The 27,968-nt window shown below is 51.5% G+C and overlaps 1 protein-coding gene across 1 annotated transcript; it reads left to right on the plus strand.

Annotated features, from left to right (window-relative positions):
• Positions 1-30: 30 nt before the first annotated feature.
• tg (thyroglobulin) lies at positions 31-27,967 on the plus strand. The gene is made up of 49 exons (XM_081597584.1): positions 31-400; positions 993-1,101; positions 1,980-2,077; positions 2,461-2,613; positions 2,689-2,845; positions 3,849-3,955; positions 5,013-5,156; positions 6,334-6,519; positions 6,601-7,085; positions 7,681-8,062; positions 8,159-8,191; positions 8,311-8,544; positions 8,822-8,926; positions 9,844-9,918; positions 9,995-10,098; positions 10,946-11,057; positions 11,139-11,300; positions 11,393-11,584; positions 12,807-12,934; positions 13,000-13,147; positions 13,535-13,693; positions 13,765-13,908; positions 14,024-14,188; positions 14,256-14,360; positions 16,583-16,686; positions 16,759-16,864; positions 17,474-17,662; positions 17,732-17,902; positions 17,974-18,060; positions 18,130-18,195; positions 18,269-18,406; positions 18,915-19,091; positions 19,158-19,272; positions 19,865-19,944; positions 21,593-21,730; positions 21,806-21,871; positions 24,068-24,202; positions 24,277-24,459; positions 24,528-24,732; positions 24,811-24,898; positions 24,978-25,128; positions 25,220-25,404; positions 26,035-26,208; positions 26,282-26,422; positions 26,487-26,674; positions 27,131-27,235; positions 27,313-27,453; positions 27,525-27,694; positions 27,765-27,967. Exons 1-49 carry the CDS (start codon positions 331-333, stop codon positions 27,854-27,856), a joined length of 7,152 nt encoding a protein of 2,383 aa, XP_081453710.1. The 5' UTR covers positions 31-330; the 3' UTR covers positions 27,857-27,967.
• The last annotated feature ends 1 nt before the right edge of the window (position 27,968 follows it).

The following is a 27,968-nucleotide window of genomic DNA, read 5'->3' on the forward strand; positions in this document are numbered from 1 at the left end:
GGTTTCCAGCAGTTTCTGGGTAAAAGCTGCAGTTTGTTTTTTTTCTCCGTCTCTTCCATGCTGACGCTGAATCTCTGTAAACCTGCTGAGTCAGACTCTTGATCCGCCTGTGAACCTGAACTGTAGGAGCTCCAGAGAGGCTCTCGTCCAATCAGAGCGCTGCACAGCCTGCTGCGCCGCCCCCTCAGCCGTGGCCAAGGAGCTGCGGCTCCACCTGAGCGGCCAGGTGAGGAGGAGGAGGAGGAGGGATGAAGATGCCGTGTTGGCTGGGTGACTCAGCAGGTGTTCGGGTTTATAAGCAGCAGTTCTGTGGTGAAGCTCACAGAGACGATGGCCGGGCTGCTCTGCATGGTGTGGATCCTGCTCTGCAGCGCCGCCCTGCTGGACGGGAGGGCTTCAGGTAAACCCCGGTCCGTCTGTCCGTCTGCTTTTGATGATTCGGTTCGGTCAGGTTGGTCTGTTCGCTAAGAGAGAAAACAGCTGAATGGTCGTTTTTGCGTTAATTACAGTTTTTTAAATCTCTAAAAATGAGTTGAATTTCCATCATATTTATGTTTTTTTATCTGATCAGCAGCAACATATTTATCCTCATTCCAGTTTTCATCCAAACATTCCTGATTTCAGAGAGAAACTGGCTTCCTCAGCTTCTGATTGGCTGGAATATTGACGGCCATTGTATGGAGCTACATTGGAGCCTTAAAGTTTGTTCAAAACAACAAAAAAATTTAACAGAAAAAATAAAACCATAAATCTGAAAAGTAGTTTTGAACATTTTTTTTCCCACTTCAAGATCTTTCCTTTTTTTTTCAATTTAATTTTTTTCCTTTTGACCAAACTTTATGGCCCCAATTTAGCTCTGTACCGGTGAGCTTGTTTGGAGCAAACTGGTGTTTCAGCAGAAGGTTCTGGCTCGTCTGCTCGGGTTCGCTCGTGGTCAGTAAGGATAAGGGGGAGCTGAGTGGATCCAGCATGTCGGTGCTTTTCACTGGCAGAGTACCAACTGGAGACGGAGGCGCTGAGCAGGTGCGAGATGCTGCGGAGCGTTGCCGTGGGAACCAAACAGGAAGCGGTCCCTCACTGTTTGGAGGACGGCAGCTTCAGGTATCTTCATTTCATCTCTGCCCGCTTCTCTGGATGAAATATATGAGATGACATTTTAAAAATGTGTCCGAAGTTAACAGCTTTAATTTTCACTCATATTTCCACCATGTTTGTCATTCATCTATAAATGTCACCAAATTCTAAATTAATTATTAAATATTGAATTAGCAAGCTAAATGTGTAGCTTCAAACTAAATGTTTAGCTTGAAGCTAAAAGTTTAGTTTCAAGCTCAAAGTTTAGCTTCAAGCTCAAAGTTTAGCTTCAAGCTAAAAGTTTAGCTTCAAGCTCAAAGTTTAGCTTCAAGCTAAAAGTTTAGCTTCAAGCTAAAAGTTTAGCTTCAAGCTAAAAGTTTAGCTTCAAGCTCAAAGTTTAGCTTCAAGCTAAAAGTTTAGCTTCAAGCTAAAAGTTTAGCTTGTACATTCAACAGTTAGTTTGCTGACAAAATAGCATAAAGTTAAAATGTTAATTTCAAACAAAATATTTAGTTTGAAACTAAGGATTTAACTTGTTAGCTAAATATTTACCTCTTAGCTAGACATTTAGCATGCTAACTCAATATTTAGCTCTAGCCTAAATGTTTAGCTATGAAGTTAAATATTAGATTTCTGCACTCAACATTTAGCTTGCTAACTTCATATTTACAAATTCAGCATATTTCATGCTAAAATATTAGTTGGAAGCTAAATATTTAGCTAGCTTACCAAATATTTAGTAAGAAACTGTCCATAAATGAAATAACCTTTTTTCCTCTTAGTACCGGCTAAATGTCACCTTTGCATATCTGGAGAACATATTTTAGTTTTTATTCAGCTGAGATGCTTAGTAACTTTCTTGCAGTTCCTGCTTCATTTGAACAGCGTCAGGTTTCCTCCTCCAGGTCTGTGCAGTGCAGTGGGCGGAGTCAGGAGTGCTGGTGCGTTGACTCTGGAGGTCAGGAGGTCACTGGGACTCGAACCAACAACTCCCTTCCTCACTGTGAGCAAAAACCCACAACATTACATCTATAATGTTTCATGTTGCATTTTTATTCACTTCAGGAAACTTGAAAGTCTTGTTTCAGGAGGCCGAATGAATCTGAGTTTAACATAAAAGAGTAAAAATGAAAAGAAACGTCTTCTCAGCGGCTTTCAGAAGCCATTAAAAGGTTAAAGTCTGATGCGAGTTCGATCCCAGACAGGCCCCCAAATGTCACGTCACGCGATAAAACGTGAAAACCATCTGGTTTGGTTTTGTTGCTATGGCAACAGGAAAGGTGACGCTAAGGAACTGGAGCTAAATCAGAGAAAGATCTGGTGGCTCCATGCTTAGCTCTGCAGCTCGACTTCCTGGAGGAAGATTCTGAAGCTGTCCGGTTCCAGGTCTGACCCCGTGCCAGCTGCAGTCGCTGCTGCGGTGCGCCCCCTCTGGTCTGTTTGAGCCGGTGCAGTGCGACTCCAGGGGGCGCTGTTGGTGCGTGGACCAGGACGGCATGGAGCTGTACGGCACCAGACAGGCCAGCATCCCGCGCCGATGTGCGTATCCGCAGCAGAACCCTCCCTTCCTGCTGCGCAGCGCAGGCCTGACTCACTGCGACCTTTGACCTTTAGGTCCCAGCGGCTGCGAGGTGAGGTCCAGGCGCCTGCTTCACTCCTCGGCTTCCTCGCCTCCTCAGTGCGACGCAGACGGCAGCTTCCTGCCCGTTCAGTGTAAATTCATCAACACGACCGACAGAACGGAGCTGGACCTGCTGCTGGCCTTCAGCAGGTAACGGCTCACCTGTCCTCAGCTGTCCTCATTTATCCTCATCTGTCCTCATCTGTCCTCACCTGTCCTCACCTGTCCTCAGCTGTCCTCATTTATCCTCACCTGTCCTCAGCTGTCTTCATCTGTCCTCACCTGTCCTCATCTGTCCTCATCTGTCCTCATTTATCCTCACCTGTCCTCAGCTGTCTTCATCTGTCCTCACCTGTCCTCATCTGTCCTCATCTGTCCTCATTTATCCTCACCTGTCCTCAGCTGTCTTCATCTGTCCTCACCTGTCCTCATCTGTCCTCAGCTGTCCTCACATGTCCTCACCTTTCTCACCTGTCCTCACATGTCCTCACCTGTCCTCAGCTGTCTTCATCTGTCCTCACATGTCCTCACCTTTCTCACCTGTCCTCAGCTGTCCTCACATGTCCTCACCTGTCCTCAGCTGTCTTCATCTGTCCTCACATGTCCTCACCTTTCTCACCTGTCCTTAGCTGTCCTCACCTGTCTTCAACTTCCTCATCTGTCCTCTCCTGTCCTCAGCTGTCCTGCCCTGTCCTCATGTGTCCTCAGCTGTCCTCTTCTGTCCTCACCCAGAGTTTTGTAGTAACTAGTCAGATTTACCTGAGTAACTTTTATGATGATTTTTTTCTACGCTGAACTTTTTACGTGAGTAAATTTCTGTATTTTCTACCTGAATGAAAAACAAACTCTGACTCACCTGCAGCTTCAGTAAAAGTTTCATCAGGTTTTTTATTTGGAAACATTTTGCATTGATATTTTTCGTTACTTTTATGAATTATTGTCCTTTTCGCCCTTTAAGTTCAGATCTTTGGTTCGTCTGATGATTTTAAATTTTAAATGGTTGATAATCAGTAACTCAGGACCTGAGCAACTTCTTACTGTTGAGTAAAAACCTGTTGACGTCGTGCTGCTCACTGTAGGTTTGGGTTCTCTGCCCACCTCACCTGAGCAGGTAGCAGCTCACCTGAGTCACATGTTCTGCTTTATGCTCCAGCTCTCCAGAGGCGTTTGAGACCTTCAGGAATTTCAGGACGTTTTTCCCGCTCGTCTCCTCGTACTGCTTCTGCTCAGACAGCCGCGGCAGGGAGCTGCAGGGGACAGGTGAGCCGACCCGGGTTCTGGTTCTGACCGGATTCCTGTCCAGGTCCGGCCTTCAGTCAGTCCATCATGTTCTGGGAGCTAATTGAAGAGCTTGAACGCCTGTTTTATGCTCTTCTGAACCAGTTTGGACCCTTTGGGTCCATTTTCCAGGTGGCGTCACCAGAACTGGACCCAGGTTCACTTAGCTTTAACTCAGTAGGTAAATATTTATGTAGCTAAAAATCGAGCTAACAGCTGTTTCTCCAGGAGTTTCTGTTTGTCTGTTCGGGTCTGTGGGACCACCCGGTTCCACCCGGGTCCAGGATTCGGACCTTTGGACCAGCGTCTAAAGCTCCGAATCCAAATGGTTCTGGCTTGAGTTTCTGGGCCCACAGATCGACCTCTCGGAGATCCGGCTCGGGTCCAGGAAACCGGCAGGGACCCGGCTCGGGTCCAGGAAACCGGCAGGGGCCCGGCTCGGGTCCAGGAAACCGGCTCGGGTCCAGGAAATCGGCAGGGGCCCGGCTCGGGTCCAGGAAACCGGCAGGGACCCGGCTCGGGTCCAGGAAACCGGCAGGGGCCCGGCTCGGGTCCAGGAAACCGGCAGGGGCCCGGCTCGGGTCCAGGAAACCGGCAGGGACCCGGCTCGGGTCCAGGAAACCGGCAGGGGCCCGGCTCGGGTCCAGGAAACCGGCAGGGGCCCGGCTCGGGTCCAGGAAACCGGCAGGGGCCCGGCTCGAGTCCAGGGACCCGGCTCGGGTCCAGGAAACCGGCAGGGACCCGGCTCGGGTCCAGGAAACCGGCAGGGGCCCGGCTCGGGTCCAGGAAACCGGCAGGGACCCGGCTCGGGTCCAGGAAACCGGCAGGGACCCGGCTCGGGTCCAGGAAACCGGCAGGGGCCCGGCTCGGGTCCAGGAAACCGGCAGGGACCCGGCTCGGGTCCAGGAAACCGGCAGGGACCCGGCTCGGGTCCAGGAAACCGGCAGGGGCCCGGCTCGGGTCCAGGTCCAGGACGTCTGTGGCTCCAGGTTGAAAAGTTTAGATGATGTAACGATGCAGGTGTGACCTTCCTGTCCAGGTGTGGAGCTGCTCATGACTGAGGTGTATGACTCGGCGTTCTCCGGTCGCGGCTCGGCTCACTCTGTCGCTCAGACCAACATCTACAGAGTCCTGCAGAGGAGGATGCTGGGAGTTCGCCTCGCCCTCACCGGACACTTCAGATGTAAACAGACTCACAAATATCCACAGGGACTTTATGCTGGACGTAAAAACTTGATCCAGTTTTAAATTAAAAGGTTTAATTTGACATCAACTGTTTATGAGAACCAGTCGGAACTGGTCTCATCCAGTTCAAACTGGTCTGAACCAGTTTGAACTGGTCTGAACCACCTGAACCAGTCTGAACTGGTCTGAACCAGTTTGAACTGGTCTCATCCAGTTCAAACTGGTCTGAACCAGTTTGAACTGGTCTGAACCACCTGAACCAGTCTGAACTGGTCTGAACCAGTTTGAACTGGTCTCATCCAGTTCAAACTGGTCTGAACCAGTTTGAACTGGTCTGAACCACCTGAACCAGTCTGAACTGGTCTGAATCAGTTTGAACTGGTCTCATCCAGTTCAAACTGGTCTGAACCAGTTTGAACTGGTCTGAACCACCTGAACCAGTCTGAACTGGTCTGAACCACCTGAACCAGTTTGAACTGGTCTGAACCACCTGAACCAGTTTGAACTGGTCTGAACCACCTGAACCAGTTTGAACTGGTCTGAACCACCTGAACCAGTTTGAACTGGTCTGAACCACCTGAACCAGTCTGAACTGGTCTGAACCACCTGAACCAGTTTGAACTGGTCTGAACCACCTGAACCAGTTTGAACTGGTCTGGACCACCTGAACCAGTTTGAACTGGTCTGGACCACCTGAACCAGTTTGAACTGGTCTGAACCAGTTTGAACTGGTCTCATCCAGTCTGAACTGGTCTGAACCAGTTTGAACTGGTCTCATCTAGTCTGAACTGGTCTGAACCAGTTTGAACTGGTCTCATTCAGTCTGAACCTGTTTAAATAAAATTTAATGGTTTGAATGGGTTTAAAACAGTTTCAACCAGTTTGAACTGGTGTTGTTACTGACTTTGAACTGGTTCAACCAGCTTGATCCAGTTTCATCAGTTTCTGATGTGAATTAGTGATAAAACTTGTTTAACATTGTTTGAACCAGTTTTCCAACCAGTCTGAACAGGTTTCGACCAGCTTCAGCAGGTCTGGGACGTTCCTCCTGTCTTCATTAGATCCAAACTGAACAATTAGAACCAGTTTGAACTGGTTTGAACCAGTTTGAAGTGGTTTAAACCGGTTCTGACCCAGTCCCAGCAGGTCTGAGATCTGTCCTGCGTCCCCATCAGGTCCGTCTCCCTGTGAGGAGGAGCGGCGGGCGGCGCTGGAGTCGTCCAGCGTCTTCGTCCCGTCCTGTGAAGCTGACGGTGGCTTCAGCGCGAAGCAGTGCCAGCAGGGGGCGCTGTGCTGGTGCGTGGACCCCGCAGGGAGGGAGCGTACCGGGACGCGGCGGCCCGGAGACGGCCTGGTCTGTGGTGAGGATGAGCTGCGTCGTTTGGTCGGCTGCGGCTCTCGGTCCAAACGGAGAACTGATTCTCCTCTAACTCCGCTTCCAGGTTCTGGTCCAGCTGACTGCCCCGCCCAGCGCCGTCTGGCTCTGTCCCGGCTCTTCTCGGGTCCGGTCCGTCCCCCTCAAGCGTCCTCTGGCTCAGCAACTTCATGTTTGTCCCTCCTGCGTCCTCTCAGGGCTCTGGGGTATTCGGACCCGACCTCCTTCCTTCCCCGGCTGGTTGAGGTTCTGCAGGGTCTCTTCCCCTCAGTGGGCGGAGCTCTGGAGGCGCTGACCCGCTCCCCGGCCCAGCGCCTCCAGGAGAACCTGTTTGGAGGGAAGTTCCTGCAGAACGCGGCGGCCTTTAACTACACCGGGGTGCTGGGACCTCGAGGAGCCGTGGGGGTGGACCAGCTGTCCGCTCAGAGCCTGCAGGAGAACCGGGACCTGGTCCGGGCCGTGAGCCGGGCCCTGGAAGATCCCGCCTTCCTGTCCGCCCTGAGGCAAACGCTGATGGCTCTCAGCGGCGCCCCCTCTGGTTCACTGCAGCAGGTCTGACATCAGAACCAGTTGACAAACCGTGAAACACCAACATTCAGCAATAAGAGTTCTGACCACAATGGGTCCAGAGCTGATGCTCTAATCAACCTGTGATCAGGATGCTGATCACAGGTTGCCATGGTGATTCCCTCCTGTCAGTACAGTACTTCACATAAACGGGTCAGAACCTTTTGGGTTCACACATCTGCTAATCTGCTGCTATTCTTTTGCTAACTTTGAAACTGTGTTGAAGTTTTAGTTTTCAGGTAGTTAGACGTTTATTCTGATGCTCTTGTTTTGAAGAGTTTAATCAGTGGTTTCCTTTCCTCTCTCATGTTACCTACCTATAGTGGACATCAATGTGGTTTAAGTTAGCAATTTAGCATTAGCTTGAGCTAATTACCATGTCGGTGTAGCTCGTTAGCGTTAATGAAACTGATTTGGTTAGCGCCTTAGTGTTAGCCACAGCTAATGCATTAACTCTGACCCAAAGCATGCTGATCACTGGTTGCCATGGCGATTCCCTCCTTTCCTGGACAGTAAACGCCAGGCAGTGCGATATGTATGGGAGTTGGGTCAGAACCTCAAACTACCCGTCCCGTTTCAGGTCCTGGCTGGAGTTCTGAGGTCCTGCTCTGAGGAAGAGGACGACTCTTTGTCCCTCTTCGTCCCCCGCTGCTCGCCCAGCGGAGGCTACCAGCCGGTCCAGTGTCGGGACGCGGAGTGCTGGTGCGTCAACCCGCAGGGTCAGGAGGCGCCGGGGTCACGGACCGCCGGCCAGCCGCCGCGCTGCCCGACCAGCTGCGAGACGTCCAGAGCCACGGCCATGAAGGTGAAATCCAACATGGCCGCCGGAGCCGAGATCCACATTCCGGCGTGTTCAGAGGACGGAGACTTCCTGCCACTTCAGTGCGTCGGAGGTCGCTGCTTCTGCGTGGACGCCGAGGGGAGGAAGATGGCTGCAGGGCCAACAGGGGGCGCTGTCACATGTGAGGCCGGTTCATTTACCATGAAGGAACAGTAACTTTAACTCGTTCACTTCTTCTTCAGTGAATCACTGACGATGAACGAATTTGTTGCTTCAGGTCCAGAGAATAAAACGCTGAAGCTTCAGTCAGGTGAGAGCAGAGACTTTTAACCTGGAAACACCTCACTTCCTGTCTGAACACACCTCACTTCCTGTAGTTTCCGCTCCATCAGAATGTCGGTGACTTCTCCTTCACCTTTGACCTTTCAGGTCGCTGCTCCAAGGCGCTCGCTGAGGTCACAGCATTCAGACAGGAAGTGGACAGCCTCGTCTTCCTCTCTAACTCCACCCACTTCCCTGTGGGATACGGCTTTCTATTGGCCAGAGGTCTGAGTCTGAGCCAATCAGAGGAGGAGCTGCAGCTCAGCCAATCAGAGGAGCTGAAGGTGTCAGAGAGGCTGCTTAGTCGCTCCAGGTCTGCGCTGCGATTGGCTGCTTCCTCCAGTGAGTCGCAGAGACACGAACTGCAGGAATTTAACCTGAAATATCAGATTAGACTGCAGAAGGTTTGAGTTTGTTTGGAGAAATATTTTATGGTTTTATTCAGCTCGTCAAAAAAAGAAAAGAAAAGAAAAGTTTAATAGTTTTTGGTAGGAAAACATCCTAAATAAAGGATAAAATAAAAACTGAAGGCTTAACTTTAGCACTGCCACAACAAACACACATCGGAAGTGAATGTGAATTAGTGACATCACTGATGACATCATCGGCTCTTCCTCAGCTCTTCTGATGCTGCTTCCTCCTGATCGTCGCTCCCACCAGCTCTTCACTCCACAGTGTGACGCCGCCGGAAACTGGAGGCTCACGCAGTGTCACCACAGCACAGGTCACACACACACAGAGGTCACACTCACCCAGAGGTCACACACCCAGAGGTCACACACACAGAGGTCACACACACCCAGAGGTCACACACACAGAGGTCACACACACCCAGAGGTCACACACACCCAGAGGTCACACACACAGAGGTCACACACACACACAGAGGTCACACACACAGAGGTCACACACACCCAGAGGTCACACACACAGAGGTCACACACACACACAGAGGTCACACACACAGAGGTCACACACACCCAGAGGTCACACACACAGAGGTCACACACATCCAGAGGTCACACACACGCAGAGGTCACACACACACAGAGGTCACACACACACACACACAGAGGTCACACACATCCAGAGGTCACACACACCCAGAGGTCACACACACACAGAGGTCACACACACACACCCAGAGGTCACACACACACCCAGAGGTCACACACACACCAAGAGGTCACACACACACACACACACACACACACACACACATTTGCGTGGCTATCTTTGTGGGGACTTTCCATTGACTTCCATTCGTTTGTACAGCCTTAACCTGACCTTTACCCTTTTCCTAACCCCAACCAAAACACACCTTAGTCCTAACTCTGACCCCTGACCCAAAAACAGGGTTTCTCCTTGTGGCGACCAGGCTTCGGTCCCCACAAGGAACAATTGGTCCCCACAACGTAGTGTCAGGAAAATCGTCCCCACAAGGTATTACAAACAAACGCACACACACAGACACACACACACACACACACACACACACACACACACACACACGGACACAGGTCAGACCAGGGACTCAGTCGTTAACACCTCTGTGTGTGTGTGTGTGTGTGTGTGTGTGACCTGTGTGTGTGTGTGTGTGTGTGTGTGTGTGTGTGTGTGTGTGTGTGTGTGTGTGTTCAGGTCAGTGCTGGTGTGTGGATGAAGAAGGAGAGTTCATCCCCGGGTCTCTGCGCCGCTCGCTCCGTCTGCCGCGCTGTAAGAAAGTATTCACACCCGGAAGCGGTTCGTCTTCCTGTCGGTTCTTCCTGATTCAAACTTTTTCCTGCTGAAGGTCGGAGTCGCTGCCAGAGAGCAGAGGCTCACTCTCTGCTCTCTGATTGGATGAAAGCCTCTGACATCACCGCCGCCTCGCCTCACCACCCGCAGTGTGAGCAGGTAACACACACACACACACACACATACACACACACACCCAGAGCTCTCTGTGGGTCATTGCTGGTCAAAGCGTGGTCCAGGGGCCATTTGCAGTCCTCAAGATGATTTTGTGTGGCCTTCAAAGAAAACACTTCAAAAATTAAAATGTGAAAAAATAAATGCATTTAAAATATTAAGCCCTGCAAAATTTCTCAATCAAAAGATGAGAGTTAAAATGTGTCTGAAATAACTGAACCTACATTCATGCGATTCTGTTATTGCTTTTACATTTTATTGTATCAATTGATTTTTTCAAATTTTCTTCACATTCTATATTTTCAAATAATTTTTTAAAGATTTTTTCATTTTAAAATTTCATCCTTTCAAATGTGATTTATTTTTTTTTAAATGTTAAACATGTTTTATATTCTTGTAAAAAATTTTCCAGATACTTTTCAAATTATTTTGTTACATTTTACTTTAAAAAAAAATCAGATCAAGTTTTCAAATTGTTTTTTTTTTTCTATTTGCGTTTCACAGTTAAGACTCTGGGGGCGGGACTTCCTGTGAAAAGTGGCGCTAAGACACATTTCTCTTTTTGTGAACATCAGCAGTGGAAATACTTTGCAGAACAGATGATTGGTTAAATAAAGACAAACTGAGACATAAATCCTGAAAATCGTAACACAGAAACTAAATCTGTGAACTGAAGATGAACCGTTGTCAGATTTTGGACTCAAAAGCTAAACTGTGTATTGATTTTGTTCTCCTAACTGTAATATAACCTGCATTTCTGTATTTGCTGCCATGCGTCACTTTGTTTGCCTGCCCTGTTTTAATAAAGGTTGAAATGTTTCCCTGTTGTCAGGACGGCCGTTTCTCTGTGCTGCAGACAGGGGGCGCTTCAGGCTGGTGCGTGAACCCGCTGACAGGAGAGACGCTGCAGACGGCGTCCCGGAGCGCCGCCGGACAGCTCACCTGTAAACACACACACACACTCAGGTGCAGTGTGCTCCTGCGGTGCGTTCAGGGTGGCTCTGTAAACTCGGTGCTGCCTTCAGGTCCCAGCTGGTGTGAGCTGCAGCGGCTCCGCTGTCGCCCTGACGGCTCCTTCGACCCAATGCAGTGTGATGTCACTTCCTGTTGGTGCGTTTCTGAGGACGGACAGGAAGTGGCCGGGACCCGATCGCTGCGACAAACGGGACGCACGCCGTCGTGTGACCGTGAGTCTGAACCTGGGCTGCCCCCTGCTGGACGAAGGTGGAACTGCAGCTCCGGCTCCTGATTGGTCCAAATGTTTGCTCTTTGTGTGCAGGTCCTCTTTGTCCCGCCCCCAACATTACCCATGGTGCACTGGTGTGCCATCCAGCGGCTGATGGTCGGCAGAGCTGTGACCTCGTCTGTCACCATGGTTACCAGAACTCCCTTCCTGTTAGCAGCTTCCTGTGTAGCGTTACGAGTCGCCAATGGGACGAAGAAGACAGACCTTTGAGTGGAGCCTGTCAGAGTGAGTCAGCTTTTATTTTGGTAATGTGAAATTTACCGATATACATTTAATCTGGTTTAATTTCAAATGATTCGAGTAATCTGGAGTAATTTGGTTTAATCTGAAATCTCTGTGTCTCTCTGTGTGTGTCTCTGTGTCTCTCTGTGTCTCTGTGTGTCTCTGTCTCTGTGTCTCTGTCTCTCTCTCTGTCTCTCTGTGTCTCTGTGTGTCTCTGTGTGTCTCTCTGTCTCTGTGTGTCTCTCTGTCTCTCTCTCTGTCTCTCTGTGTCTCTGTGTGTCTCTGTGTGTCTCTCTGTCTCTCTGTGTCTCTGTGTGTCTCTCTGTCTCTGTGTGTCTCTCTGTCTCTCTGTGTCTCTGTGTGTCTCTGTCTCTCTCTCTGTCTCTCTGTGTGTCTCTGTGTGTGTCTCTGTGTCTCTCTGTGTCTCTGTGTGTCTCTGTCTCTGTGTCTCTGTCTCTCTGTGTGTCTCTGTGTGTGTCTCTGTGTCTCTCTGTGTCTCTGTGTGTCTCTGTCTCTGTGTCTCTGTCTCTCTCTCTGTCTCTCTGTGTCTCTGTGTGTCTCTGTGTGTCTCTCTGTCTCTGTGTGTCTCTCTGTCTCTCTCTCTGTCTCTCTGTGTCTCTGTGTGTCTCTGTGTGTCTCTCTGTCTCTCTGTGTCTCTGTGTGTCTCTCTGTCTCTGTGTGTCTCTCTGTCTCTCTGTGTCTCTGTGTGTCTCTGTCTCTCTCTCTGTCTCTCTGTGTGTCTCTCTGTCTCTCTGTGTCTCTGTGTGTCTCTCTGTGTCTCTGTGTGTCTCTGTCTCTCTCTCTGTCTCTCTGTGTGTCTCTCTGTCTCTCTGTGTCTCTCTGTGTCTCTGTGTGTCTCTGTGTCTCTGTGTGTCTCTCTCTGTGTCTCTGTGTCTCTCTGTGTCTCTGTGTGTCTCTGTGTGTGTGTGTCTCTGTGTGTCTCTGTGTGTGTGTGTCTCTGTGTGTCTCTCTCTGTGTCTCTGTGTGTCTCTGTGTCTCTGTGTCTCTCTGTGTCTCTGTGTGTCTCTGTGTGTCTCTGTGTCTCTGTGTGTCTCTCTCTGTGTCTCTGTGTCTCTCTGTGTGTGTGTGTCTCTGTGTGTCTCTCTCTGTGTCTCTGTGTGTCTCTGTGTCTCTGTGTGTCTCTGTGTGTCTCTGTGTCTCTGTGTGTCTCTCTCTGTCTCTCTGTGTCTCTCTGTGTGTCTCTGTGTGTCTCTGTGTGTCTCAGTCTCCCAGCCCCTCCAGTCTTTGTCTTCCTCTCAGATCTGGTCTCTCTCCGTCTCTTGCTCTCGTATCAGCGGTTTGTCGTCTCTGCTGTTCAGCCTCCTGGCCAGCAGGGGGCTCTGCTCTGCTCAGGTGAGCTGGACCTTATGCAGTTGTGTGGCCCGGTTGGTTCTGACCCGGCTCGTTTCGTGTCTCAGCTCCCGTCGGGTCGGTCCGTGGCGCTGTGTGGCGACTCGGCGGTGGGTCTGTGGTGCGACGCCGGCGACTCAGCGAGGCTCACTCTGCGCTGGACCGCCGACCTCTCCGACCTCACGACCTCTGACCTCCCTCACCTCCATCACATGGGCGAGTATTCCTTAAACTATAATCAGTAACGTTCTCTTTATCAGAGCAAAACTACAATATTCTGCTAATGTGGAACAAAACTTCCATAAAATAATAAGTGGGATTAAAGTCACATGTGAATCATTATGTGATTCACATTTGATTTAAATGATAGATGTGAACAAGAGGTGTATCCGTATTTGTGCTCCGTTTTGGGAAATGTGCTGATTGTTCAGATGAACTGGATTCAAACTGAGTCGTTTCTTTTAGCATATTTCCAGTTTGTTAAATGTTTTGGTGAATTAGCAAACAGCTGCAGTAGAAAATGTGCAGCGTGTGTCAGAAAAGCTTCATTTCATGTAAAATGGATTTATCGATTTATTGATCCTGTTTTTATTTTCCCGTCAGTGATATTCCTGAATGAATCCAGACTTTTGGAAGGAGTTCAGGGAATTCTGGGTGATCTCCGCTCCATGCTGACCTCTGACCCCGAACTGGTCTCGGTGGCGCCGCCAACCTTTGGCTGTTCCCATGGTTACCGGCTGTCCAGCGACGGCGCAGGCTGCGGTGAGTGAGGCGGTTTGTCCCTGCGGGCCTCCGTCCGGCGCCGGCTCACGGTCCCACTGCTTCGTTTCCAGTCGTCTGTCCCGCCGGCAGCTTCTACCAGCAGGGGGCGTGTCTGCTCTGCCCTCAGGGAACCTATCAGGAGCTAGAGGGGCGGGGCTTCTGCACCAGGTGTCCCAGAGGCTCCTCCCCTGCAGGCGCTTCAGCAGCCAATCAGTGTGAGTCCCTGAAGAAACAATTAAAAACTTGCTTCCCGTTTTATTGATGCTCCTGTGTTGCTCACCTGCTCTCAGGTGAGTTAGTAACCTCTTTCCTCACCTGTCTGCCTCTCAGGTGAGACGGACTGCGAGAGGCGGGGCCTGCGCTGTTCGCAGCGCGGCGACTTCCTGCCGGCTCAGCCCAACTTCCTGTCTGGGGGCTGGAGGTGTGTCAGCAGCGAAGGGGCGGAGCTTGAGTGGACGAGCAGGGAAGAGCGTCTGACGGATGAGGAGTGCTCAGGTGAGGCGGCCCGGCAGCCAATCAGAGCGCAGCTCTCGGAGGTTCTGACCCGCTTTCTGTCGTTCAGTTCTCAGCCGGTTCCAGGCAGTTCCCGGGTCGGACCTGATGGTCGAGTCTGGAGACACGGATGTACTGAGGACCATGACTTCTGACCTCTCTGCCTGTCTCCATGGTAACCATAGACTAACTTTCCCTCTGAGCTTTTTCTCCTGATATTCAGGTTTGGTTCTGGTCCTGGTCCTGGTTTGCTCCTGGTCCTAGTTTGGTTCTGGTACTGGTTTGGTCCTGGTCCTGTTTTTGGTACTGGTTCTGGTCCTGATTTGGTTCCGGTCCTGGTTCCGGTCCTGGTTTGGTGCTGGTTTGGTCCTGGTCCTGGTTTGGTTCCGTTCCTGGTTCTGGTCCTGGTTCTGGTCCTGGTTTGGTCCTAGTTCTGGTCCTGGTTCTGGTTTGGTTCTTGGTGCTGGTTTGGTCCTAGTTCTGGTCCTGGTTCTGGTTTGGTTCTTGGTGCTGGTTTGGTCCTAGTTCTGGTCCTGGTTCTGGTTTGGTTCTTGGTGCTGGTTTGGTCCTGGTCCTGGTTTGGTCCTAGTTCTGGTCCTGGTTCTGGTTTGGTTCTTGGTGCTGGTTTGGTCCTGGTCCTGGTTTGGTCCTGGTTCTGGTTTGGTCCTAGTTCTGGTCCTGGTTCTGGTTTGGTTCTTGGTGCTGGTTTGGTCCTAGTTCTGGTCCTGGTTCTGGTTTGGTTCTTGGTGCTGGTTTGGTCCTAGTTCTGGTCCTGGTTCTGGTTTGGTTCTTGGTGCTGGTTTGGTCCTGGTCCTGGTTTGGTCCTGGTTCTGGTCCTGGTTCTGGTTTGGTTCTTGGTGCTGGTTTGGTCCTGGTCCTGGTTTGGTCCTGGTTCTGGTTTGGTCCTAGTTCTGGTCCTGGTTCTGGTTTGGTTCTTGGTGCTGGTTTGGTCCTGGTCCTGGTTTGGTCCTAGTTCTGGTCCTGGTTCTGGTTTGGTTCTTGGTGCTGGTTTGGTCCTGGTCCTGGTTTGGTCCTGGTTCTGGTCCTGTTTTTGGAACTGGTCCTGGTCCTGGTTTGGTCCTGGTTCTGGTCCTGTTTTTGGAACTGGTTCCGGTCCTGGTTTGGTGCTGGTTTGGTCCTGGTCCTGGTTTGGTCCTGGTTTGGTCCTGGTTCTGGTCCTGGTTTGGTCCTAGTTCTGCTCCTGGACCTGGTTTGGTCCTTCTTCTGGTCCTGGTTCTGGGTCCTGGTTTGGTTCGGGTCTAGGTTTGGTTCTGGATCCTGGTTTGGTCCTGGTCCTGGTTTGGTCCTGATTTGGTTCTGGTCCTGGTTTATTCCTGGTTTGGTCCTGATTTGGTTCTGGTCCTGGTTTATTCCTGGTTTGGTCCTGATTTGGTTCTGGTCCTGGTTTATTCCTGGTTTGGTTCTGGTTCTGGTCCTTGTTTGGTCCATGTCCTGGTTCTGGTTCTGGTTTGGTTCTGGTCCTGGTTCTGGTCCTGGTTTGGTTCTGGTCCTGGTTTTGTTCTGGTTCTGGTTTGGTTCCGATCCTGGCTCTGGTCCTGGTTCTGGTTCTGGTACTGGTTTGGTCCATGTCCTGGTTCTGGTCCTGGTTTGGTCCTGGTTCCGGTTCTGGTTCTGGTTTGGTTCTGGTCCTGGTTTGGTTCTGGTCCTGGTTCCGGTTCTGGCTCTGGTCCTGGTTTGGTCCTGGTTCCGGTTTGGTTCTGGTTCTGGTCCTGGTTTGGTCCTGGTTCCGGTTCTGGCTCTGGTCCTGGTTTGGTTCTGGTTCTGGTTTGGTTCTGGTCCTGGTTTGGTCCTGGTTCCGGTTCTGGTCCTGGTTCTGGTCCTGGCTCTGGTTCTGGTTCTGGTTCTGGTCCTGGTTCTTGGTCCTGGTTCTGGTCCTGGTTTGGTCCTGGTTCCGGTTTGGTCCTGGTTCCGGTTTTGGCTCTGGTCCTGGTTTGGTCCTGGTTCTGGTTTGGTTCTGGTCCTGGTTTGGTCCTGGTTCCGGTTCTGGTCCTGGTTCTGGTCCTGGCTCTGGTTCTGGTTCTGGTTCTGGTTCTGGTCCTGGTTCTTGGTCCTGGTTCTGGTCCTGGCTCTGGTTCTGGTTCTGGTTCTGGTCCTGGTTCTTGGTCCTGGTTCTGGTCCTGGTTCTGGTCCTGGTTTGGTTCTGGTTCTGGTTTGGTTCTGGTCCTGGTTTGGTTCTGATCCTGGTCCTGGTTCTGGTTCTGGTCCTGGCTCTGGTCCTGGTCCTGGTCCTGGTTCTGGTCCTGGTTTGGTTCTGGTCCTGGTCCTGGTTCTGGTCCTGGTCCTGGTTCTGGTCCTGGTTTGGTTCTGGTCCTGGTCCTGGTTCTGGTCCTGGTCCTGGTCCTGGTTCTGGTCCTGGAAGTCCTGTCTTTGTCCCAGCATGTGCAGTGGACCCGTCCTGCCACCATGTGGCGCTGTTCGACAGGCCGACCCGCTGTGACCTGTACAGCTCTCTGAATGCTGTCTGCAGCGCCTCCCAGCAGGTAAGCCGTCTTCGGGTCAAAGGTCATCCCTCCAGAGCCGGGATCTTGCTCCAGCTGTGTGTGTGTCTGCAGGCCAGGGGGTTTCTGGGTAATCCTCGGGCCGAGCGGTTCCACCAGCTGCGCTGCTCTCTGAGGGTGAGGGGCGGAGCTTCAGATCTGCTCGTCCTCAGGAAGAACGGTGAGCTGCCGCCGCCAGGTGACCTTTAACCCTCCAGGACCCTCTGCAGGGATCCGATCGGCTTCCTGTTGAGGTCCTGCTGGGAGTTTCCAGGAACACATTTCACTATTTAGTTCAGGGAGATTTATAGTTACTATGACAACCAGAACGGCTAAATATTTAGGAGCTTTATCAACAACTAAACAGTTAGCAAGCTAACTATTTGGCTAACTATTTAGTTGTTAAACAGTTAGCTTGCTAACAATTTGGCTAACTATTTAGTTGTTAAACAGTTAGCTTGCTAACAATTTGGCTAACTATTTAGTTGTTAAACAGTTAGCTTGCTAACTATTTGGCTATTTAGTTGTTAAACAGTTAGCTTGCTAACTATTTGGCTAACTATTTAGTTGGTATTTCGGTCTGAGCTAAATAGTTAGCTTGCTACTTAACCATTTACAAAGTTAGCTTCATGCTAAGTAGTTAGCTTTGTGAGTAAATACTGAGTTTGAAACTGTGACATTTATGAATGAATGAATAACACGATTAATCGATCTTTCCAAACGGCCTCCACCGGTTGGCCAGGTGTGAGCGTACCTGGGCGTGTTCATGTGGGCGTGTCCTGTGTTGCAGGGGCGGAGCTTCAGCAGCAGAGTTTTGTGAGGATGAGGATGAGGAAGGCGGTCTCAGGTGTGTTCAGGACTCAGGTGTTCTCCTCCAGGAACACGTCTCTGTCCGACGCGCGCCGGTTCTGCCAGGACGGCTGCGGCCGCGACGCCTGCTGCCGCGGGTTCATCCTCAACCAGAACGTCCTGGATGGAGGTGGGTTGCCATGGAGACGGAGCCTCACCGGGCCTTTCTGGATGCTGACCTGCTGTCTGACCCGTGAAGGCTCCCTGCTGTGCGGCTGGCTGAGAGCGCCGTCGGTTCTGATGTGTGAGGACGGGGACTGGGACGTGATTGGCCAGGGACCGGCCAGTAGGATCTGTGGGGCGGGGCTTAGCTACAGCGAGCAGCAGCGCAGCTTCGAGTTCGACTTTGGCGGAGAAAAGTTCAGCATCAGTAAGAAAGCGACGCAGCTCGGTTTGACCGGCCCGGTCCAAACCCACACTGAATGTTCTGGTTCTGTCCAGCTGACGGCGCTCTGCCCGGCGACAGCAGGAACAGGAAGGACTACCAGGCCGCCATCATCAGCTTCCAGGCCATCTACCTGAACACAGGTACGCCTCGGTCCTGCACCGACCCGTTTGCTCTGGTTCCGCTCGACTCACCAGGTTCTGTTGTCTCAGCTGCAGCCGCCGGTGGTTCTGGATCGGCGTCCTGCGGCGCAGCAGAGGTTCCGGCTCCACTGAACGGTTCGATCCGCTCTGATGATGACGAAGAGTTCCCTGATGAACGTTGTGATGAAGACGCTGGTTCTGTCCGCAGCGACCGTCCAGCTGAGGTTCCAGGCTCTGTCCGGCGCCGAGGTTCTGGTGGACCCTCAGAGGAAGCAGCCCGTTCTCTCCTTCTGGCTCAGCAAAGACGACTACAGCTCCCAGAATGCCCTGCTCTGGTGCCTCACACGTATGCAGCTTTCTGTTTGAACAGATGCGTGGTTTCTCTCCTCTGTGGGAACCAGTGGCGGAGCCAGAGGGGGAGTCAGGGGGGCACTGGCCCCCCCTCTGGCTCCGCCACTGGTGGGAACTGGTTTCAGGTTTCACTTCGACTGCAGGATTTTAAATCCAACAGCTCTGTGAAAGTTTAGCCCCGCCCCCAAAACAAGCCCTGAAAAATGTCAGAGTGGGCGCGGTTAGCGGCCATTAGCAACTTTTCAAAAAGGCAATCATCAACAAATTAGCAACTTTTTAGTGTTATCAGACTTGCAGTGAGCTGGTTTATTGCTGAACGCAGACATCAAAATACAACTGCAGTACTGCCATTCAACTGAAAGAGGGCAGCACTGAGGTCAGAGCTTGTATCTCTAGCTACTCAGCCCTTATAGAAAAAGGGCAGAGTGAGCCCTCTGGCTGCGTAGATGCTCTGTGAAAGGTGCAGTGACCCCGCCTGCGCTCCGCCATGGTTTGTGTTTCAGGTTGTGATGAAGAGGAGCGGTGTTCCGTCGCCGACCTCGGAGAGTCTGAGTCGGACCGTTTCTTCCGCTGCGCCTTGTATCCGGACACCAGAGTCTGCGGCGGCTACGACCAGCCGATCAGACGCGCCTGTCGCCCCCTGCTGGACAGAGCGACCAACAACACCTACAGCAAGAAGGGTGAGGATGAGGCTCTGGATCCGAGTCTGAATGACGGACACAGTGACGGTTCTGGTTCTGTTTCAGTGGATCTGAGCGGACCAGTCCAGAGTTTTTATGAGCGGGTTCCCTTCCAGAAGATGGTGTCATACTCTGTGAGGAACCGGGTCAGGCTGGGACAGAACCAGCTGCTGGCTGACGGGTAAGACCAGAACCAGAACACGAGCGGGTCGAGACGGTCTGAGCTCAGCACATTCAGGACAACATGGTGGACACCAGGAGACAAAATGAGACAAATTCAGACATAAAGAGACAAAGAGACGAAGTGAGACTGTGATGGACCAATCACAGGCCTGACAGACCAAACCAAACCCAGGTAACATTTCATCAGACTGGCTTCTGCTGCCTCATCGGTTCCCAACTTGGCTTTGAAACCAAATTGATTATCGATTGATTGAGACGACCAGGCAGGTTTAGAGACAACACCAGAGCCGTGGTGGTTAAGTTTGCTAGTTTGGCCCTTAGTTACAGGCACCAGGTGACGGATGACCTGGTGCCTGAACCCAGAGAAACGGACCTTCACATGTCAGAACCTGTTGCCTCAACCAGGACGCTGGACGTCACTAGGGTTACTATAACCGCCAGGGAGCGATGTCTCCCGGTCCACAGTAAGACACAATGGGGACAAAGAGAGGAAGGGACAGACAGGCCCAGAATGTCTCCGTCGGGTTCAGCACCGTTTCCGCCTCCAAGCTTTCATCCATGTTTTCACCTGCAGCCGCTTCTGCTTCCAGGTTCAGGGAGTGCGAGCGCCGCTGCGACCAGGACGCCTGTTGCCGTGGTTTCGGGTTTGTCCATGAGACCAAATCAAGAGGTAAAACCAGCCGAGGTGAAGACGAGCAGAATCAGGCCTTCATCTGATGATGATGATGATGATGGTGATGAAGATAATGATGGTCTTGATGAAGATGATGAAGGTCTTGATGATGGTAATGGACCACCATTACCATCATGGTGGTCCATTACCATCATCAAGACCTTCATCATCATCATCATCATCATCATCATCATCATCATCACCATCATGGTGATGATGATGATGATGATGATGATGAAGGTGGTGATGATGAAGGTGGTGATGATGATGGTAATGATGATGATGATGATGATGATAATAGTATTGGTGATGATGATGATGATGATGAAGGTGGTGATGATGAAGGTGATGATGATGATGATGATGATGAAGGTGGTGGTGATGAAGGTGGTGATGATGATGATGATGATGATGATGATGATGATGGTGATGATGATGATGGTGATGAAGGTGATGGTGATGGTGATGATGATGATGGTGATGATGAAGGTGATGATGATGAAGGTGGTGATGATGAAGGTGGTGATGATGATGATGATGATGAAGGTGGTGATGATGATGATGATGATGGTGATGATGAAGGTGGTGATGATGATGATGATGATGATGGTGATGATGAAGGTGATGATGAAGGTGGTGATGAAGGTGGTGATGATGAAGGTGGTGATGATGAAGGTGATGATGAAGGTGATGATGATGATGGTGATGATGAAGGTGATGATGAAGGTGGTGATGAAGGTGGTGATGATGAAGGTGGTGATGATGAAGGTGGTGATGATGAAGGTGATGATGAAGGTGATGATGATGAAGGTGGTGATGATGAAGGTGGTGATGATGATGATGGTGAAGGTGATGATGAAGGTGGTGATGATGATGATGATGATGATGAAGGTGGTGGTGATGAAGGTGGTGATGATGATGATGATGATGATGAAGGTGGTGGTGATGAAGGTGGTGATGATGATGATGATGATGATGATGATGATGATGATGATGAAGGTGGTGATGATGATGGTGGTGATGATGATGAAGGTGGTGATGATGATGATGATGATGAAGGTGGTGATGATGAAGGTGGTGATGATGATGATGGTGAAGGTGATGATGAAGGTGGTGATGATGATGATGATGATGATGAAGGTGGTGGTGATGAAGGTGGTGATGATGATGATGATGATGAAGGTGGTGGTGATGAAGGTGGTGATGATGAAGGTGGTGATGATGATGATGATGATGATGATGAAGGTGGTGATGATGATCTTGATGATGATAGTATTGATGATGATGATGATGATGATGGTGAAGGTGATGATGAAGGTGGTGGTGATGAAGGTGGTGATGATGAAGGTGGTGATGATGATGATGATGATGATGATGATGAAGGTGGTGATGATGATGGTGGTGATGATGATGAAGGTGGTGATGATGATGATGATGATGATGGTGAAGGTGATGATGATGAAGGTGGTGATGAAGGTGGTGATGATGAAGGTGGTGATGATGATGATGGTGAAGGTGATGATGGTGATGGTGATGATAATGATGGTGATGATGATGAAGGTCTTGATGGTGATGATGATGATGGTGGTGATGGTGATGATGAAGGTGATGATGAAGGTGATGATGATGAAGGTGTGTGTTTCAGGCCTGCTCTGTCTGCCTCTGGTCAGCCTCGGGGTTCTGACCTGCAGTGAAGACGGCGCCTCCACCTGGAGGACTCAGGACTGTTCGCCTCCTGAAGCAGAGACGTCTCCGGAGCCGTTCGGCTGGTACCAGAAACCCGGTACCGAACCCGACACGCCAGCTCAGGCATGTCCAGCAGGAGGACGCAGTCATGATGGGATGTTTGTGTTTTCAGTCAATCAGTGGACAACGTCCCCGGCCCTGTGTCCTCCGTTCAGCCTGAGGAACCCTGGGAACAACGGTGAGACGTCTGGTACCAACATCTGGTACCAACATCTGGTACCAACATCTGGTACCACCCTCTGGTACCACCCTCTGGTACCAACATCTGGTACCACCCTCTGGTACCACCCTCTGGTACCACCCTCTGGTACCAACATCTGGTACCAACATCTGGTACCACCCTCTGGTACCACCCTCTGGTACCACCCTCTGGTACCAACATCTGGTACCACCCTCTGGTACCACCCTCTGGTACCACCGTCTGGTACCAACATCTGGTACCACCCTCTGGTACCACCCTCTGGTACCAACATCTGGTACCACCCTCTGGTACCACCGTCTGGTACCAACATCTGGTACCACCCTCTGGTACCAACATCTGGTACCACCCTCTGGTACCACCCTCTGGTACCACCGTCTGGTACCACCCTCTGGTACCACCCTCTGGTACCACCCTCTGGTACCACCGTCTGGTACCACCCTCTGGTACCACCCTCTGGTACCACCGTCTGGTACCACCCTCTGGTACCACCCTCTGGTACCACCGTCTGGTGCCACCGTCTGGTACCACCCTCTGGTACCACCCTCTGGTACCACCGTCTGGTACCACCCTCTGGTACCACCCTCTGGTACCACCGTCTGGTGCCACCGTCTGGTACCACCCTCTGGTACCACCGTCTGGTACCACCGTCTGGTACCACCGTCTGGTACCACCCTCTGGTACCACCCTCTGGTACCACCCTCTGGTACCACCCTCTGGTACCACCCTCTGGTACCACCCTCTGGTACCAGACGGTGGTACCAGACGGTGGTACCAGACGGTGGTACCAGAGGGTGGTACCACCGGCTGGTACCACCCTCTGGTACCACCCTCTGGTACCACCGTCTGGTACCAGAGGGTGGTACCAGACGGTGGCACCAGACGGTGGTACCAGAGGGTGGTACCACCCTCTGGTACCACCCTCTGGTACCACCCTCTGGTACCACCCTCTGGTACCACCCTCTGGTGCCACCGTCTGGTACCACCCTCTGGTACCACAGAAACATTCACAGTGAGATCCAATCCAGCCCTCATTTTTTACATTTTGGAGCCAAAAAAATCCTTCAGAATCCTGGAGAACCGTTAATCCAGATGGTTTCAGTCACTGGGAGCATCGCTAACTAAAAAGCTAGCTGCGCTAACACTACAGGGCTAATGCTACTAATGCTAAAACCCTGTACCAACACAGTATTTAGCAGAAGCTAATGCAGTAACTTCAACATGGTGGGTGACCCCATGGTTAAATTTAGCGCCTTACCGTTAACGCTAATGCTAAATAACATTTTGGCACTTCAGTGTTATCTAATGTCTCGATTAGCGCTTTAGGGTTAGCACAGTTAACTCAAAGGTTAGCTGCGCTAACGCTAAAACACTTTGCTAACACGTTATTTGCTAGAAGTGAGTGCTAAGGTGATAAATTCAATCATGTTGACTCCCACCATGTGTCAATAACACAAAATGTTTATTCATAAACAGTCTTCACCCACTTCAAAATAAAAGCATGAATATAAATGACTAACCACTTTAACAATTCTTAACAAGTCAACAACCAAAACTTAAACACGGACGTCAAACTTTTAATTTTAAGTTTATAAAACAGCCAAATGAATTAATGCTTTAAGATTTAAACTGAAAAATTAAGTTAGGGAACTAAGAGAACCAAACATTTTAAATGTTGGAAAAAACATTAAATGCTGAGCTAACAATTAAAATATTATTCAAATCAAAAATAATTTAAAGATCCAAAAGGCAAATGTTGTAACTTATATCAGTTCAGACTCTGATGGCATTAGCTCCCCTGTTAGCTCCTCTGTTAGCTCCTCTGTTAGCTCCTCTGTTAGCTCCCCTGTTAGCTCCTCTGTTAGCTCCCCTGTTAGCCCCTCTGTTAGCTCCCCTGTTAGCTGCCCTGTTACTTTTCCTATTAGCTCCTCTGTTAGCTCCCCTGTTAGCTCCTCTGTTAGCTCCTCTGTTACTTTTCCTATTAGCTCTCCTGTTAGCTCCTCTGTTAGCTTCCCTGTTAGCTCCTCTGTTAGCTTCCCTGTTAGCACATCAGCAGACACGCTCCCAGCTCTGATTTAAAGCATCGTGGGAACCAGGACGGTTGGACCAAAGTTCTGCTGTGTGTCCGGGTTCTGCTGGACCCGGGTCGGCTCTGACAGCCTGAATCTGTTTCAGTCTCCATGGACGACTGGCGGCTCCTCTCAGAGTCTTCGCTCCTGATTGACGCGTCTCTCTCTACGTATGATGTCATCCACGTGAGCCGTGACATCGACACTGACCGGGAAAGGACCAGGGACTGGTGTCTCCATGGTAACTGCAGGTGATGTAACCTGTTGGGATGCAGAGGTCAGAGGTGAAGTTAATGAAAGCGCGTTTCCTGTCAGCCTGCCAGGAGGCGGAGTCTTGTGTTGCCGTGTCACTCAGGGAGGCGGAGTCAGCGGTCCGCTGCATCCTGTACCCTGACACCACGACCTGCGGGCTAAGCTCCGCCCCAGACTCCCTTAGCCCCGCCTCCTCCTGCCGCCTGGTGGTGAAAGAGCCCGCCCCCCAGGTCTACCTGAGGACAGGTGAGCAGATGAGCCAATCACAGAGCAGAACAGAGCATGGCGGCTCACTGACGCGAGCGTTTCCTTAGAGCGATCGCCGCAGGCTGCGTCCGTCTCCGTTCCGGGTCACGGGACGCTGCAGGGCGTCGCCATGGAAACAGCGGTCGGCTCAGACAGGAGGACGGTGATCCGGTTCCTCGGAGTCCCGTACGCTCGTCCACCAATAGGAGCGCTCCGCTTCGAGGCAGCGCAGCCGGCCGATTGGACGGGAACTTGGGACGCCACCAAGCCCAGGTAGTCAATCAGAACCAGGATCTGTCTGGACCATCAGAACCGTCAGTGACCCTCCGGTCCGGTCCGTTTCGCTCTCAGGCCCAGCTGCGTTCAGCCCGGCGACGATGAGGACTCGGCTTCCAGCGAGGATTGTCTCTACCTGAACATCTTCACGCCCGCTGCCCAGGTGAGTCCAGAACGTCCGACCGGGTCCGACCAGAACCAGGCTTCCAAAGACCAACATGGATGTTCTTCCACTCCACCAGAGAGGCCGAGTCCCGGTCCTCGTTTACTTCTTCAACCCTCCAGCCAACCAGAACCAGAACCTGCTGGACGGCTCCGCCCTCGCTGCTCTGGGGAACGTCGTCGTGGTAACGGCCAGCTACCGTACGGCAGCGCTGGGATTCCTGACTGCAGGTGAACACACACACACACACACACACACACCGACACGGGTCGGCAGCCAAACACACACCTGTTTGACCCCCCGTCTCCATGGTGACTGCAGGTGGTCTCCATGGTAACTACGGCCTGTCGGACCAGGAGGCGGCGCTGCGCTGGGTCCACGCCCACATCTCCCTGGTGGGCGGAGACAGCGGGAGCGTGACGGTGGGGGCGGAGCGGCGCGGCGCCGACATCAGCAGCCTGACTCTGCTGTCCTCTTCGCCTCCGTTCCACAGAATGATCCTGATGGTGAGAAGCTGCAGCAGCAGCTGCTGATGCTGCAGCTGCAGCAGCTGCAGCATCACATGTGAATTCAGAGCTGCAGCCTCCTGCCGGCCGTTTGCCCTCTGACTGCCAACAATTAGACATAATTTGGGTTATTTAGCCTCCAAGAGGAAAACGACGGGTTCATCCATCCATCTTCTTTACACCTGGTCCCTCAGGGGGGTCAGGAGGAGCTGCTGCCTCTCCAGCTAACGTACCGGGCGAGAGGCGGGGTCACCTGGACGGGTCACCTGTCTATTTTCACCTTGTTATTTATTAATTTAGAAAGTTTTAACAATTACAAATATTCATATAGGTGAGTATTTTCTCCAAACTAAACATTTAGCTTGTCTAAATATTTAATCAGCAAGCTAAAGATTCATCTAAAGCTAAAGATTCATCTAAAGCTAAAGATTCATCTAAAGCTAAAGATTCATCTAAAGCTAAATATTCATCTAAAGCTAAAGATTCATGTCCAAATTAAACATTTAGTGTGAAACTGTGACATGAGTTGGATGAATAATGTGACTTTATAAAATAAACTCCAGTTTTCTGTAATGTGCAGTGAAACCAGACGGCTGCTGACCTTGTGACCTTCGGTTTGTCGTCCTGCAGGGAGGTTCTGTTTTCTCTCCGTCTTTGGTCCAAACTGCTTCGGCCGGCAGACGCCAAGCCGTGGATTTGGCTGGAGAGCTTGGCTGCGTGACCTCTGACCTCTCTGAGGACGGCCCTATGGTGGCTTGCCTCAGATCGACTCCGGTCCACAGGCTGAACGCGGCTCAGACGAAGGTCAGAGTTCTGAGGTCCGGGCGGTTCTGCCGCTCCGGCTCCTCCATGTCTGACCCGTGTGTTTGCGGTGCAGCTGCTGGCGGTCAGCGGGCCGTTCCAGTCCTGGGCTCCGGTCCGCAGGTCCGAGTCCGAGTCCAGGTCCTTCCACAGAGTGGACCTGATGCTGGGCACATCAGAACACGACGGCCTGATCAGCAGAGCACGCAGGATAAAGGTCAGAGGTCACTGCTGTTTTTACAGCGATGGTCTCGGCGGCGGTCTCATGACTGTGTCCTCAGGACTTCGAGGCTCTCCGGGGTCGAGGCGACGGGAAGACGGCGTTCTACGAGGCCCTGAGTCGTTCTCTGGGCGGAGCCTCGGGAGACGCGCTGCTGAAGGACGCGGCGTCCTGGTTCTACTCTCTGGACCACGAGCCGTCAGCTGCTGGCTACAACCTGTTCTCCAGAGCGCTCAACAACGCCACCAGGTGACCAGACTAAATACAAGGTTTCACAGGGTCAGGTTAATAAAGGTCAAAGGTCAGTGTTGGGACCGTTCCACTAATGCGCCGGTGATGGAGCTAATTGTTAGCTTAGCATGTTGATAATTCTGTGAATGTTCAGCACATTTAACGTTTCTGCTCAGTGAACTTAAACTTCATCATGTGTTGAAGGTTTCTGTTTATCTTCATGCTCTTATTTTGAAGAGTTTATGCAGCAGTTCTGTTTCCTCTCGTTCTCATTTTGTGTCAGTGACACATTAGCATGGTTTAAATTAGCGCTTTAGCATTAGCTTCCTCTGATTAATATGTGGTGTAGCCCCTTAGCATTAGCGCAGCTAGCGTTTTAGTTAGCGGTGCCCGGTTCTGGGCTGATCCGGTCCTGACAGCAGAACCGGCCAGTTGGACTGACGGCCGTCTGTCGGTCTGTGCGTCTGGCTGCAGGGATCTGTTCATCATCTGTCCCACGGTGCAGATGGCTCTCCACTGGGCCGCCAGCGGCGCCAACGTCTTCCAGTACCACCAGCCCGCCTCCAGCGCTCAGGACAGGTAGGGAGCAGATTGGACCGGGTCAGAACATCACAGCTGTTGGTGTAACCGGGCCTTTTCCTGCTCCTTCTCCGCAGAGCCGATGTTTCGGTTCCTCTGGACGTTCAGTTCCTGTTTGGGATTCCCCTCCAGCCAATGAGCTCTCAGCGTTTCACCTCGTCTGACCGGCGCCTCTCATTGGCTGTGATGACCTACGCCTCCAGCTTCATACGGACCGGGTCAGGACCACGTCTGGATCGGGTCGGCCAGCAGCTCACAGGCACTCTGACTCTTCCTGGTTCTGTTTCAGGAACCCAAACCCGTCCCGTGTGTGGGCGGAGTCAGCTCTGCCCCGCTGGCAGCCGGTCACCGCTGAGGCTCCGCCCACCTACCTGGAGCTAAGCCCCGCCCTCCAGCATCAGCAGGGCCTGAGGCAGAACGCCTGCTCCTTCTGGAGGGAACTGGGAACCAGACTGACCAGTAAGACGGGTCGGTTCTGCTAGAACGTCTGCAGGGTTCAGATCATTTACCTTTCTGATCTTCTCTCCAGGTGACTTGGGGGCGGAGCCTGTCCAAACCCCAGAGCTCCCATTGGCTGCACCATCCAGCCAATCACAGACCAGCAAGGACTCCTACAACTGATGACATCATCAACATGGAAACCCTCACACATATTTCCCATAATGCACTTTGATTCATGAGTTTCTGCTGATCATTTTTTCCCCAATAATCAATAAAAGCATCTAAAACTGAT

Source organism: Poecilia reticulata, chromosome 16, assembly GCF_904066995.2.
Source record: "Poecilia reticulata chromosome 16, P_reticulata-male-v2, whole genome shotgun sequence".
In the NCBI taxonomy this organism is placed as follows: domain Eukaryota; kingdom Metazoa; phylum Chordata; class Actinopteri; order Cyprinodontiformes; family Poeciliidae; genus Poecilia; species Poecilia reticulata.

Excerpts from the sequence above, each read along its gene's own strand:
- tg (XM_081597584.1), top strand. The coding sequence starts at position 331 with ATGGCCGGGCTGCTCTGCATGGTGTGGATCCTGCTCTGCAGCGCCGCC. Across the intron at positions 13,148-13,534 it reads CCCTCACCTCCATCACATGG|TGATATTCCTGAATGAATCC; the intron begins GCGAGTATTCCT and ends TTTTCCCGTCAG. Across the intron at positions 19,945-21,592 it reads CCATGAGACCAAATCAAGAG|GCCTGCTCTGTCTGCCTCTG; the intron begins GTAAAACCAGCC and ends TGTGTGTTTCAG.